Raw genomic sequence first — 15,373 nt, forward strand, 5'->3', positions numbered from 1 at the left:
CTTCCGACATACAGGACTCACCTCCTTTTGCAGACTGTAAAGGGCCACGTCAATACGAGCAGTCAGGGGGTCATAGATGTAGAGCCGGAGGGGGCCAACCCCACTCATTTTACAAAGTTGGGGAGGGAAGGGGGTGATTTGCATTCAGGGCCTTTGCTGCCCCCTTGAGGAGGCAGAAGAGAGCACAGCCTCCGACTTCATCCTTAGGTTTGCGGTCCTGGCCCCGCCCCCGGCCTTTCTCTTCCAGGGGCCCAGAGGTTGGATTTGCTGTAGAAAGAGCGCTGCACCGGGAATCGGGACACCTGGGCTTCGTTCTCAGCCCTGCCACTGTGTAGTCGTGGGAAATCAGTGCCCTTACCTGTAAAATGAGGCCGTGGGGCTTGTCCCATTCCCTACGTGGTGCCCCAGCGCAGAAGAAAGCGCTATGTGGTGGGAAGCACAGTCACCTGATCTGGAATGAGATAACCTAGAACCTAGGTTCCAGCCTCTGTGCTACTCCTCAGCAGAGATGATAAAGATTGAATTAGGTGAGATATTGTAAAAATAGAAACAGCAAGATTTAGCACCTGACGACTGACACGTGGTGTAAGGGAGAATAGGATCTTGAGTATGGTAAGGAGGATGGTGTCCTCAACAGAAACAGGGATATTCAGAAGTGGAGTGAGCTTTAGGGAAAGGTAATTCCATTTTGGACATGTTTGAGATCATCAGGTTTAAAATATCCAGTAGGTAGTTGATGGTATGGACTGGAGATCAGGAGGGAGATTAGGACTAGATACCTAGTTGGGTAGTCATCTGCATTCAGCTAACAAACCCATGGGAACTGATGGAGTTACCAGACGAGAGAGTATACAGAGATGAGAAAAGAGGGCCCCTGGGGATGTGATACGGACAGTGAGCCAGCGATGCAGACTAAGGAGGAATGAAGAGGTAGGAGGATAGCCAAGGGAGAAAAGGATCACCGCACTCCAGAGAGGAGAGAGTTATCTAGAAAGAAAGGGCCTCGGAGAGGGCAAGAGGGGTAAGGATTGAGAAAAGACCCGTCACATTTGGCAATGGAGAGATTATCGGTAACTTTGAAGAGAGCGGTTTCACTGGAGTATGGGGTCAGGGATGAAGAGGTTGGTAACCTGGTAGTCTGGAAGGATAGGAGTTTGTAAATAGGTGAGTTTGGGGTGGGGGATAATGTAATTGCAAACAATTGATGCCTACCTATCCTGTGCTACTTTCTTTCCAACTAATAAGTGAAAGTAGGGAGTGGGGTGGCTTACTCACTAGTCACTGTCCCTGAACCACACAGCCTCTTGTGCCTGGGTCAGCTTATAACCCTCCTGAGTGGTCCACAACCCAGGCAATCACTTAGGAAATTGATGGTAGGAGATGGCCCAGTAGGGCCGTGTTGAAAGAGGCTGGATGGTTGTATTGGAGAGAAGTCCAAGATTGGCTACGGTGGTGTCTGATTGGTCGATCACACACCTTTTAGGGTCAGTCCCCTTTAGAACCCTTCCGCAGCCCTCCTTTAGGAAACACTGATCTGGAGTTTGACTCTGAGCTAGGTGATCTAAAATCTCTCAACTTCATATTAATTCAGTAATCAGCCTTTCTGGCAGCCTGCAGAATATAGAAGGGAAATGTTGCGTTGAAATAAATCACTTGTATGTTTCTTTTTAAAGTTTCCTGAATTTAATGACCTCTACTGCAAGTATTGTTTCGTTTATGGCCAGGACTGGGCACCAACATCTGTAAGTTGAACTGTAAAACTTTTTTCAATTCTGTTGTTTTTTCTCACTTTCCCCTCCTCACCTTCCCTCCCCGCCAGCATAAAAAGATAAAATGTGTAGATTCAATGCCCTAACATGACATGGACCATTTATTAACACTTAATATTTATTAGAAGAGCAACTAGGTGGCGCAGTGGATAGGGTGCCAGGCCTGAAGTCAGGAAGACTCATCTTCCTGAGTTCAAATTTGGCCTCAGACACTAGCTGTGTGACCTTGGACAAGTCACTTAACCCTGTTTTGTCTCAGTTCCTCATCTATAAAGTGAGCTGGAGAAGGAAATGGCAAACCACCCCAGTATCTCTGCCAAGAAAACCCCAAATCAGGTCACGAAGAGTCCAACATGACTGAAACAAACAAACAAACAACAAATATTTATTTAGACACTCTTATGTCCAAGGTTCTGTTCATGAATGATCAGAAATGGTGAACCTCTCACCCACAGATCTGATCCATCCGGCTTAATTTTATCAAACTCTCAGTGTAAGTACTAAAAATCATTATTCCCATTTATCCCATAGTTACAAAAATGCAATGTAGTTATATAGTTTTAAATTTTCTTTTTATTGGTATCTTTTGTTTTTATATCACCTCCAAGAGATCTATCCTTTAGGCAAAGAATAAAAGAAAAAAACAGTTCAGTAAAACTAACTGACACATTGGAAAGGTCTGACAGTGTGCACTTCTGTACTAAAACGAGTTTAGGTACCTTCTCATATCATTTTGGAGCCAACATTGGTCATTATGATTTCACAGCATTCTGTTTTAATTCTTTTGTTGCTGATTTTCTTTCTATTTAAAGCTTATAGTCATTGTATATATTATTTTCTTGGTTTTGCTTACTTCACTTCATATCAGTTCATATGGATATTCCTGTGCTTCTGTATATTCATTACATCCATTCTTGCTTAGAGCACAATGACAGTATTTTATATTCTTGGACCACAACTTATTTAGCCATTCCCTACTACTCGCTACTACAAAAACTGCTGCTATGTATATTTTGCATATGGGGCCTCTGATTTTATCATTGACCTCCTTGGAGCATATGCCTAACAAGAGGATCTCTGGGCCAAAGGGCATGAACATTTTGGTCACTTCCTTATCATAATTCTAAATTGCTTTCCAAAATGGTTGGAAATTCCTAGTTCTGCCTCCAGTGCACTCATGTGTATGTCTTTTCAACCCCTCCAACATTGACTCTTCCCATCTTTTGTCACCTTTTCCAGTTTGCTATATGTGAGGTAGAATTTCAAAGTTTTTTAAAATTACGTTTTTCTTATTATTAGTGATTGTTATATGACCTTTAATATTCAGATAGTATCTCTGTTTTGAGCTTATTATGTTAGGTAGAATGAGATGTTGGGCTAAAATTAAATTCTCCAAGCAATTTTAATTTTCCCAATAATTTTTGTCAGATAAAGAGTCCTTCTCCCAGTAATTTATATTTTGGAGTTTTCCTGAACTCTTGAGTTAGCCAGTTAAGTTATTTCTGATATTCTTTTGCCTAGTTTTCTCCTCTGATCCACTGACCGCTGTTTGTTGGGTCTGGCCATTTAGCCACGTTTTATTATGACCTGCCCCATATTTTTCTGTCTTTTCCCCAAGAGTAGAATGTGAGGCTTTGTTAAAATCTAGGCAACTTACATCCATAATCTCCCAGTTTAGATCACAAAAGGTTACAACATTAGTTTTGAATGACTCTTTTTTTAATTAGTACCAAAGTTTTATGGTGAAGATCACTAGAGGTTGAGAAGCACGCTCCCTCCCACCTTTATCCCTAACTTATTTTCATTGTTTCCCATGATATTCTAGATCTTTGTTCCTCCAGATGAACGTTGTTTTTATTTTGACCATTTCTACAAAGTATCCCATTGGTAGTTTGATTGGCATAGTGCTAAGTTTGTAAATTGCTATTTTTTTCCTCTAGGGCTTAGAAGAGGGAATATCTCAAATTACTTCTAAAAGCCAAGATATACATCGAACCTTGGTGTGGAACTTCCCTATTGATATCACCTTTAAAAGTACCAATCCTTATGGCTGTAAGTAAATGTTAGAATTGAAGCAAGATGTTAAAGCTGGCTTTGGAATATAAAATTTTAGAACTTTAGGCTAATGCCCTCAAGTGAAGTCTGGAATGACTTAGGCCTGAATTGGACAGGACTTTGCTATGTCTTGGGTCCTCCTGTTTTCAAAATTGAATATATAAAACACAGGAGCTCAGAATTGTGATTCTGGAAGGAAGAAGAGGAGTTTGAATATCAAATTGAAGTTTTTAATATTGAATAGGAGTTTTTTACCTTAAAATGCCATCATTCCATTAGTTAAAAAAAAAGTAGGGGATGTTGGGTTGGGGACATATTTGAAGATTTCTCAGTTTTACCTTCTAGGTCTAGTGTTCTTAGATATGTTGGGTAAATTGATGTTAGATCCTGTTTGGTTTTTTTTTTAAATAACAAAAGCAGTATAATCTAATGGAAGTAAAACTGGACTAAGAGTCCAGTAGCCTCTTTTAGTTCTGGCTCTGCTATCCCTGCCTGTGACGTGGGTATGTCACCTAAATTCTATACTTTCAATTTCCTTACCTGTAAAAATGGGACTAGTAATAACTCATGCCTTACCTGCCATCTTGTGAGACTCAAATGGGATAATATATGCAGAAGCATTTTGTAAACTATAAAATGCTGTGCAGATATGTACAAATTATGATAACAGTTACAATCTAGTTCCCTTTTATAAGGTGCTTTTCCTCACTGTGCTGTTCATTAGCTTGCTAGTTTTTAACATTTCTCATGAAATGGTTTGGAAATGTTTTGTTGCAGTCTGTAATTTCGGGCTTTTTTTTATGAAACAATAGAATTTGTGACCTTAGTGTTCTTTTGGGGACTGTATTTGCATAAAATCTTTTAGTTTTCCTCGGGAAACTATTTCTCTAAAAACAATGAGAGTGTCTTAGAAGAACTTACGTAACAAAAGGTACTTTAAAATAGTAGTATTTTTTATAATAGGTTAACATTTTACTTAACTTTTAATATATTTCTTTATAGTAGAGGTGGGGAGCCTCTCACCTTTGACTTTAATCCATCCTTGTCCTGCTGGGCAAGTAGCAAAAAGTGATATGTGTCCATAGTTGGGAAAAAAACAGTTTTCAAAATTTGTAGTGGCAGTGTTCTGAAAGTCCACAAGATGGGGATGTTGCATGAAAATTTCTGTGTTGGGGTTTGTGTATGTGTGTCTGTCTATCTGTGTCTCACTGGTTTTCTGTCTCCTTTGTGTCTTTCTCACTATTATTTCATACCACATTTCTCTTTGTTCCTGTGCATATGCTGCTGTGCTGCTATGCCTCTTTGTCTTTGTGTATATCTCAGTTTCCTCTATGTGTGCCTAAATATCTCTCTGTATTTCCTTCTATGTCTGAGGAATTGTCTGTATAAATTTCTGCCTCTTGCTTACTACCCGTGTGGCCTTGGGCAAGTCACTTCCCTGGGCCTCAGTTTTCTCATTTGTGAAATGAGGAAGTTGGACTAGGTAGCTTCTGAGATCTTTTCATCTTTCAGTCTATGCTTCCAAGAGTGATGATCATTGCATCTTCTAAGGTTCAAATTTGGATCATTAAATATTGAGGAACAGGGATACAATGAAAAGGCCTCACCTAAAACCAGATCTTAGTACATTCCTTGGTTCCTTATTGATAAAGGGTAGGCTACAGTATTCTCAGTAGTGGGTAGGACTAGACACAAGGCATGGGACTAGGACTGGGATCCAAAGTTAGGAACTTTCCCAGCTAGCAGGGAGAGCTCTGTGGGGGAAGGGAGGATGTCACTGCACAAAGAATATGGAAGGTCAACATCTGAGTTGGTTCATTGGAGGTGATCACTATTCTCTGTGACCTAGTAGCTCTCTAGGCTAGAAACAGAGATCTTGTATACCAAAGTCTTACGAGGTAGAGAACACTAAGCCATTAGCGAATGTATTAATGAAGGCCATAGGAGATAATACCTAAGAACTTTTTAAACCCAGAGCTTTAATGTGGCTGCTAGAGGCTTTGGGCAGACTGAGGAACCACTTTAGGTAAGAATATTTGAAAGTTTTTCTTAGAGTTGCAAGCCAAGATTTGGTTAAGTTGTGTTTGATAGCAAACAGAGCTTAGAGAAAAGGTACTGATATGATATTGCTTTAAGTGTTGCTTTAAGTGGTATTTTCTCTGAAATTTTCATGAAGATGTCAGTGAAATATTGATGCCGTTATTTGATTAGGAAAAAAATTTATTTAAGTGTGGAGGTATAGGGCTTCTGCATGTCAGTTATTCAGGGTTGAAAAAGAGCCTGGTGACGTGAGTCAGGAGTCTGTGAGTCAAGACACCGACACATAGAGCTGAATATATTAACATATTTAGTAGGATGTGAGTTTCTTCTGGGCAAGGACCATTTCAGGTTTTGTTTTTGTGACCCTAGAACCTAGCACAGTGCTTTTTTGTGTTGCTTGATAAATGTTACTTTATGGCAGGTTGTGAATTCAATCTCATTTCAAAAACAATCATCATCCTGGGGTTTCTCTCTCTCCTTTATCATGTATGTATTATTACATATATAAATATAGCTATAGATATGTATATGCATGTATGTATGTATGTATGTATATATGTACATATATAATGAACTTTAACTATAAAATAATTAAGGGCATCTAGGTGGTGCAGTGAGTAGAGCACTGGCCCTGGAGTCAGGAGGACCTGAGTTCAAATCTTGCCTCAGACACTTGACACATGACACACTTACCAGCTGTGTGAGCAAGTCACTTAACCCCAATTGCCCTGCGTTCCCCCCTCCAAAAAAGAAATTATAAAATAATTACTTATCAGAAATTTATACTTTTTGCTTGATTTTAAAAACAACAATGTTTTGTATTTTTTCTCCTCTTAATTATCCCCAAATCAAACCAAAAAAATTAAATTTCATATGACTTTTATGGTTCTTGATTGGTAGGTTTTTTCCTATGCTTCAGTAACTTTCTTTGTTCCTGGTTTATAGCCTTTGTTAAATCCATTGTCTGCTGATGTGCTTGACATGAATTGATTGATAGTTGTTGAAAACAGTTACCAGGCACTATTGGTTCTTATAAAGGTACTGCCATTTTCCATAACTTCATTTTCTTCCAGGCCAACTTCATTTATGGACTTAACAAAACACATGCCTCTTTTTACCTAGTGTGGCTAATCATTGTATTTTTCTCAAGGGCCACAAATAGTGATAAGTGTGTATGGACCTGACATTTTTGGAAATGATGTGGTTCGAGGTTATGGAGCCGTACACGTGCCTTTCGTTCCTGGCCGGTAGGTCTCTTCCTGTTACATTTATTCAATTTGTATGTCAGCCATTTTTTTCTGTAAGGAACTTCATTTCTATTCTTTCAGTAGTATATCTCTTAAGATCTGTGCCAGCCCAATTTCACACATTCTTAATTTTGCAGAGTATCATGTTGGCGTCAGAAGTACTATCAAGAGTCTTATTACACTCTCAGTTTGATGGCTGCCACCATTTAAACTAGATGCTCTAGGCTGTGACCCCATGCAAGATAGTTTTGGTCAACATAGCTGTCTTTAGGCAGAACAGTGAACTTAGCAATTTTGTCTTTGGAGCCCTTATACTTCTTCTATCAGTGCCTCCCCACCATCTTTAAAAACAAACAAACAAACAGGCTGGAACTAGCCTTTTCCTCTAGCTCTTGTCACCCTGTCTCCTTCTCTCTTCCCTTAGGTACATAGTCTTCCTTTCATCTGCCAACTAATGCTACTCCGACTCTCCCACCCCAAAACCCCCCAAGGTATTAACTGACAATATATTAGGCCTAAAATATAAACCCTTTCTCCCATGTTTGCATTTTTAAAGGGGATTCATGCCACATCTGCCTGTCTCAGAGTGAATAAAAATTTGGCATATCACCTCTGAAAGGTTGCTAATCCCTGATTTAAACCATGTGGCACATTGATTGATCTTGATTATTGTGGAATAAAGACTGCTGTCTGGTTGGTAGATCAGATTGCTTGGAATTTTTATTAAGCAGCCAGATAGTTGAGAGACAGCTTCTACAAAACCGTTTAGAGTGTTGGAGTAAAGTAAGGTCTGAGTATGGAAATTCCAACAGAATTATTGAAGTACAGGGGAGAGAAGTAGGCAGTTGCTGAAGCAAAGACAGGCCCTAAAAGGTTACCTGAGGGTCATTCAGGGTAGACAAGCTTATACAGTTGGCTGACCCTTTCCTATACACAGAAAAGTAGAACAATTTATGATTACCACAGAAAAGCATAGCAACTTGTGATTACAGAGGCAAGGGAGAGTATATACGCCCTTCAGGGGTGTATACTCTCTCTTTTCAAACTAATGGAGGACAGTTTTCAAAAAAAAGCTAGCTTTTACATAATGTTATGGGAACAGTGGATTTTAGTGATTGAAATCCCCAGATTTATTACGGGATGAAGCTAGGACTTATATAGATGGCTGGTTAAAAGAAAAAAAATTACTGGACCTGCGATTTCATCGATTGGAAACTTCCTTTACCAACTCACATTGGCACCTTCTCTGCAATTTATACCATTAGAGAGTTGCCTGGTACACTAAGAAATTAAGTAATTTGCCCAGGATCACACAGCCTGTGTGACCTGTCTTCTGTGCCAGGCTCCCTCTGTGGATGAAAATAAGTATTCAGTAATGCAAGCCTTTAGGTTTGAAACATATCTCATGGTTTTTGGTATCTCATGATTGACAAATTTCTGTTCCAGTGATAAAAGAGAGTAGAGGGAGGGAGGAGGGCCAAAGGTTATTATAATTAGAATGAAACAACCTAAAAGCTTTCAGTACTACCTTGTACTTAAAGGTCCCAGCTCTGGACTCATGCAGACCAGGTTCAGTTCTCAATTATAAAGGGAGGAGTCAGGCTTTTTTTTCCCCCTGTCCTCTCTGGCTTATTACACCCACACTCTAGAATAGAACTCTAAGGACAATATCTTAAACAAAGCTTAGGTTTGAGACATGTCCAGGGACTCTCCAACAGAAATCCCTTCTAGAAAAATACTCAATGTACAAAGTAGATTTGGTATAGGACAATTCTTTACTTCCTCCATTACAAAAGAAAGTCTTAAAATACAAAAGTCATAAGAGCACAGCACATTGATAAATACTTAAAACATGAAAAAGTCCTATAATTCCAATTATACTCTTCTGGGAAGTTGATACTCCCTGGAGATTATTTATTTCTTCAGGCTCTACCCACATCTAAGCTAGGCTAATTTTTCTTTAAAAAGTATTGAAATAACTTCAAGACTTAATTAGCTCAGGAGACTAAAGGTTTAAGCAGTTGACACACCTTCCTGGTAGACTAGATACAAAAAAGCTCCTCTCTCTGGCTTCTGACTAGTGGATCACCTTAGACAGGTACATCCTCCCTCCATACAAAGTTATGAAAAGCCAGCAAACAAGGGCAGCTAAGTGGTACAGTGGATAGAGCGCTGGGCCTGGAGTCAGGAAGTCTCATCTTCCTGAGTTCAAATTCAGCCTCAGACACTTCCTAGATATGTGACCCTGGGCAAGTCACTTAACCCTGTTTGCCTCAGTTTCCTCATCTGTAAAATGAGCTGGAGATGGAAATGGCAAACCATTCCAGTATCTTTGCCAAGAAAACTCCAAATGAAGTCACAAAGAGTCTGACATGACTGAATGGAAAAAAATAACCTGCGTTTCAGAAGGAAAGTCTAGTCCCAAATGAACTCCTGGGGCATATTGTAACTCTCCCCACAAGGATTCATGATGGGAAATCTCCCCTCCCCACAACCTTCTGGTGAGAAACTAAACTGCCTCCTAGTGAAAATCCTTCTATGGATCTCTATAGCACATAGAGAAACCTAGAAGAAAGTCCAAATAAAATCTCTCTGGGGTTCCTACAGTGTACCTCACTTTTCTCCAAGGGGATCATCACTCTGTAAAAAGCACTTCAAATGGAGATCTGAACTTAACTGATGAGATGAACAGGCTTAGCTCAAAAGAAGGCAAACTCAAATGAGTACCATGTGGGACTCTCCAAAAGGGATTAAGCATTAAGAGTTAATTAGGATTATGCCCTGGCTTACTCCAAGACAAGAGCCTTGAGTGAGTTATTCAAACAAGGCAGAACCAAGGTAAAAATGTCCTTTTGTCAGTCCCACAAAGTGTTTCATCCTTTAATATTTTAAATATTTACATGTCTAAAGAGATAATTGGAGTTATGGATTACTGTTTCATGTTTTAAATATTTGTCAGTATATGTGTAAAGTCCTATGTGTTTTAGGCATTTCCTTTACCATAAAAAAAAAATAGCTGTCTTAATACCTGATCCACTTTGCATTCTGAGTATTATTTTAGATGGGGCCATGCTAATCCTTTTTGGGAAAACTTTTGCGAAAACTTGTAAACTTAGTTTAAATTATACCTCTCAGAATTCTGCTCCCAGGGAGCACATTGAGCTAAATCAGACAATTTTTTAAAAAGCCTGTCCCCTCTGAGTTCAGAAAGGAAGGGGCCTCTTAGTGGGAAATGGCACCTTAGCATCTTGGCCATAGGTTGTTATAAGAAATAAGGATACTTGCAGTTTTAATGTTTCCAATTTTATTTATTGAGCTGCTTTTCTTTTAGGTTAGAGTTAAATCTTAAGCAGAGTCAGAACCTATGATTTTTGTGCCCTAAGCAAACAGCCGAAAGTGTTATCTTTAATTCACTGAGGAATAGTGGTAGTAGAGAACATAGTACCTGTGAGGCTGCTGCTGGGGCTAGAGCAGGGTGGCCAGATAGGGGGTCTAGGGTAGAGTTCATCTTGGGAAAGAGAGAAAGATGTTATCTGGTAGCTCTGTTTTGCTGAAGGCCTGAAAGTAGTGACCTAGGCCCTCATTTAGAGGGAAGGGAGAAATTTGAGAGTTCAAAGAGGACAGCATTTGGCCTATATCCCTTCAACCCTCGTCAGAGCGCTTTAACTAGCACTAAGCTAGTGATCCCACTTGTGAATGGGATCCTTTGTTAATAGTTTGCAACATGAAAGTCTAGATTCTGTCATGTATAAAGCCAATTGAGTTGATATAATACCATGGTGAACTTCTGGTTTTCTGTTTGTGCAGAGTTTTGCTGTATGGATATTTGTCAATTATAATCACTTTGTGTTGCCCCTAATATGAAACTGTGAAGTAGGAGGTAAGGCCTCTAGGTGCAGTGGAAAAAACTCTGGATTTGGAGAAAGAGTATTTGAAGTTGAATCCCAGTTCTGCCACTCACTGGTTAAGTTGTAATTTTTCTGGGCCTCAGTTTCCTCACCTTTAAAATAAGGGGATTGGACTAAAAGACCTATAGGTTCCCTTTCAATTCTAAAATCCTATGAGCCTAGGTCTTTATAGCTGAAATTCTGTGTCTCTCTTCCTGGTCTCTCTTCCCTTGTTAAAAACCTGGCCACTGTCAATATTAGGGTTATTCCTTTCAGGCATATTTCTATTTTAAAATTCTCTAGGGCTAAAGGTGAAATTCCAGGCCTGAGTAAGGCTAGGGTTATTTGAGTGTAAAAAATAGAATAGGTTGTTCTAAAAGTAGAATAGGATATTCTCTAATTATCTACCCCGGTCATATAACACACTTGTATATTTCTCTGATTATGTTTTCATTTTGTATTTGTTATTCAATTACATTAACAACACTCAGCATATTTACTAAATTTGTGTTCAAATATATATTTCAGACACAAAAGGACCATCCCTATGTTTGTACCAGAATCAACATCTAAGCTGCAAAAATTGACAAGGTAATTGTAACACACTTCACAAAAACAAGGTTTCTTAACCTGGAGTCCATGCACTTTAAAAAATTTATTTTGGTAACTTTGGTAATTTTAATATAATTGATTTCCTTTGTATACTTAGGTATCTTATTTTATGCATTTAAGAACATTCTGAGAAGGGATCTTTAGGTTTCACCAGAGTGTCACAGGGATCTGTGATACAAAAAAGTCAAGAAGCTTTGTTTTAGAAGATAGGATTGGCAAACTTGGCCCACAGTAAATAAGAAAGTACACCTTTCTTCCTTCTATGCAGAAGTGGGGGACTGTGGGTGTGGAACACTATATATACTGTCCTACTCAGTTAATGTATTGGTTCATTTTGCTGAACTTTTTTTTTTTCTTTTTTCTTCTTTGTTGCAATGAATGGTTCATGGCTCACTTGGTAAGGAGGGAGGGAAGGATGTATTTGGAAATGAAGAGATATAAAAACAAAATATATCATTAAAATTTTAAAGATGTCTAAAGAGAGGCCATATGATGTAATTAGATATGAAAAGACATGAGTTTGTATCCTTCTTTTGACACCTACTGACTGTGTAACGTTGGGCAAGTCATTTAACCTCTTATTGCTCTAGACAACTTTCAAAGACTACAGATTGCAAAAGATTCTGAAAGGGAGCTTCCTCTACATATGAAATTACAGCTCCTGGCCCTATCCTTATTCTAAAAAAAGAATTAAGGTCAGAAATTAAACCAAATTCTTGATGTCATTGACAGTAATCTTTTCTACTTCAGTTCTGCCTTTTAGCATTTTAAAGCCCTCAGTAATTAATTTCTATCAAAAGATCATTGTATCAAAAAAATTAATACCATTAAAATAATAATAAATTATATTTGAAATTACTAGTATCATCACCTTGAAGCCCTTGAACTTCCTGTGCAAATTGCATCTACGGAGTTACGACTCTCTATTTGCTCTGCCAGCACATACCTACAAACTCTGACCCAGGCGTACACAACAGACAGTATGAACAAAAGGCAGAGTGCAAGACGTCTTTGCCTGAAAATCAAAACTCAAGTCGGTATCTTCCTCCTCAAACTTCTTCACAGCATCCCCTTCCTCCACCATCTCAAGTCCTTGTTTCATACCATACTGAAAAATTCACCTAGAGTGCTTTTCCCTTCCACCTTATCTCACAATCCTTCCTCCTCATTTTACAGCCCCTGAATATCTTCCTTTTGTCCAGTCTCAGATAAAGAGAGGGCCCTTCTCTTCAGAGCCAACTTTGAGCTCATCCTTTCCTATCTTTCTTTTTTAGCAGAATTCCTTCATTATCATCCATATTGTCTCTCTAATCTTAAATCTCTCCCAATCAGTTCCTTTCCTGCTACCCACAGACTTACCCTAAGTGTCCATCATCCTTTAAAAGACCTCTCCAGATCATACCAGACCTGATAAGTATCATTCAGTGTCTCTCCTCCCTTTCTCAGCCAAACACCTTGAAAAACAAAATGCCGCTGCTTTTCCTGCCAGACTCTTCTTAACCCTTTGCAGTCTGGCTTATAAGGTTATTAGTCAACTGAAATTACTCTCACCAAAGTTAAAAATAATCTCTTACTGCCAAAGCTAATGGCCTCTTTTCTCTTTTTTTTTTTCCTGTGGAATTGTTTATTTATATTAAGGGCTTAAAGAACACAGCATAACTTTTTTTCATAAATATTATTAAATTTTGAAATCAGAAATATTGCTCTAAAATGTGTGTACAGAATATTGTTGAATTAATTTTCAAAGACATTTTTTCTTTTTTTTTATAATTAAGATTTTTTATTTTTAGTTTACAACACTCAGTCCCACATAACTTTGAGTTCCAGATTTTCTTTCCCCTCCTCCCCCCGCCCCCAAAGATGGCATGGAATCTGATATATCTTCTACAGATAACTTCACATTGAACTTATTTACACAATAGTCAAGTTGTAAAGAGGAATTATGACCAATGCAATGAATCATGAGAAAGAAGAAACACCCTCCCCCCCAAAAAGACAAAAACAAAAGAGAAAAACAAAGGGAAAAAAAGGTGAGCATAAAGTGTGCCTAAATCTGCATTCAGAATCCATAGTTCTTTCTCTGGATGTAGATAGCTGTCTCCATCATGAGTCCTTTGGAGTTGTCTTTGCACCTTGTATTGCTGAGAAGAGCAAAGTCTATCAGGGTTAGTCATCACAGAGTCCATATATCTGTGGTTGTGTGTAATGTTCTCCTGGTTCTGCTGTGCTCACTCAGCATTACATTGTGTAGGTTTTTCCGGGTCTATATCATCCCCATTTCTTATAGCACAGTAGTATTCCATTACCTTCATACCACAACTTGTGCAGCCATTCCCCAATTGATGGGCATCCCCTTGATTTCCAGTTCTTTGCTACTGCAAAAAGAGCCGCTATAAATATTTTTGTACATATGGGTCCTTTTCCCACTTGTGTGATCTCTTTGGGATACAACCCTAGAAGTGGTATTGCTGGGTCAAAGGGTATGAACGTTTTTATAGCCTTTTGGCATAGTTCCAAATTGCTCTCCAGAATGGCTGGATCAGTTCACAACTCCACCAGCAATGTAACAGTGTTCCAATTTTCCCACATCCTCTCCAGCATTTATCATTTTCCTGTTTTGTTATTTTAGCCAATCTGACAGGAGAGATGTGGTATCTAAGAGTTGTTTTGATTTGCATTTCTCTAATCAGTCGTGATTTTTTTTTAATCAGTCGTGATTTTGAGCATTTTTTCATATGCCTATAGATATCTTTAATATCTTCCTGTGAAAACTGCCTGTTCATATCCTTTGACCATTTCTCAATTGGGGAATGACTTGTATTCATATAAATTTGGCTCAGTTCCCTGTATATTTCAGAGATGAGGCCTTTATCAGAGACACTAATTGTAAAGATTTTCTCCCAATTTTCTGCTTCCCTCCTAATCTTCCTCTTTTCTCTTAAAAAAAAATTCTGAACTCAAAAAACACCAAATAATATGGGCATTTCCATATACAAAGTATAACAGAAGAGGATTATGTACATGCAACTACAATTCTTTATCATGTATAACTTGATTTTCTTAACGTGCCACTTTCATAGCTGTTTTGCTTGTCTGAGATTTTTTTTTGGCCTTCCTTCTTATTTCTTGTCTACATTTTTAAAGAAAAGATGCTTCAGTGATTCTCTTTTCTTTCTTTTTTGCTACTTTATCACTATTCTTTACCCTCTCATCTCCACCCCCGTTGGAAAAAAAGGAAAACAAAGTTCCTGTAATAAATATGCAAAGTCAAGCAAAACAAATTCCTACATTGACTGTTTCCAAAAATGCGTATCTTGGGTCCATTGGCTCTCTGTCAATATATTAGTAGCATGTTTCATCACTAGTCCTTCAGACTCATGCAGCCTCATGTACAGTACTTTTCTTCTTCAGATAGATGGATAGATAGATAGATCTAGCATTCTCAAGTTTTTCAGAGTTGTCTTTCATTATAATGTTATTATATAAATGTTCTCATTCTGCTTACTTCACTCCGAATCAGTTCATACAAATTTTCCCAGGTTTCTCCAAAACTGTCTTTTTTGTTAATTCCTATGGCACAATAATATTTTGTTACGTTCATATATCATAATTTGTTTAACCAATAATCCCCAATAGATGGTTACCCTCCTAAATTTCCAGGTTTTTGCTATAATAAAAAGAGCTGTTATAAATATTTTCGAACATACGGGTCCTTTTCCTCTTTCATATATCTCTTTAGGGTATAGGCTTAGTAGTGGCGTTG

General features: G+C 38.4%; 1 protein-coding gene across 2 annotated transcripts in view; it reads left to right on the forward strand.

Annotated features, from left to right (window-relative positions):
• B9D1 (B9 domain containing 1) overlaps nucleotides 1-15,373 on the forward strand; it is a 57,113-nt gene that overhangs the window by 468 nt on the left and 41,272 nt on the right. For both annotated transcript variants that reach the window (XM_036741621.1, XM_036741620.1), the window contains exons 2-5: nucleotides 1,674-1,742; nucleotides 3,710-3,821; nucleotides 7,015-7,111; nucleotides 11,527-11,589. In XM_036741621.1, the coding sequence (XP_036597516.1) occupies nucleotides 1,674-1,742; nucleotides 3,710-3,821; nucleotides 7,015-7,111; nucleotides 11,527-11,589 (341 nt within the window). The remainder of the gene's footprint in view (nucleotides 1-1,673; nucleotides 1,743-3,709; nucleotides 3,822-7,014; nucleotides 7,112-11,526; nucleotides 11,590-15,373) is intronic.

The sequence above is a fragment of the Trichosurus vulpecula genome, chromosome 1 (genome assembly GCF_011100635.1).
Source record: "Trichosurus vulpecula isolate mTriVul1 chromosome 1, mTriVul1.pri, whole genome shotgun sequence".
NCBI lineage: Eukaryota > Metazoa > Chordata > Mammalia > Diprotodontia > Phalangeridae > Trichosurus > Trichosurus vulpecula.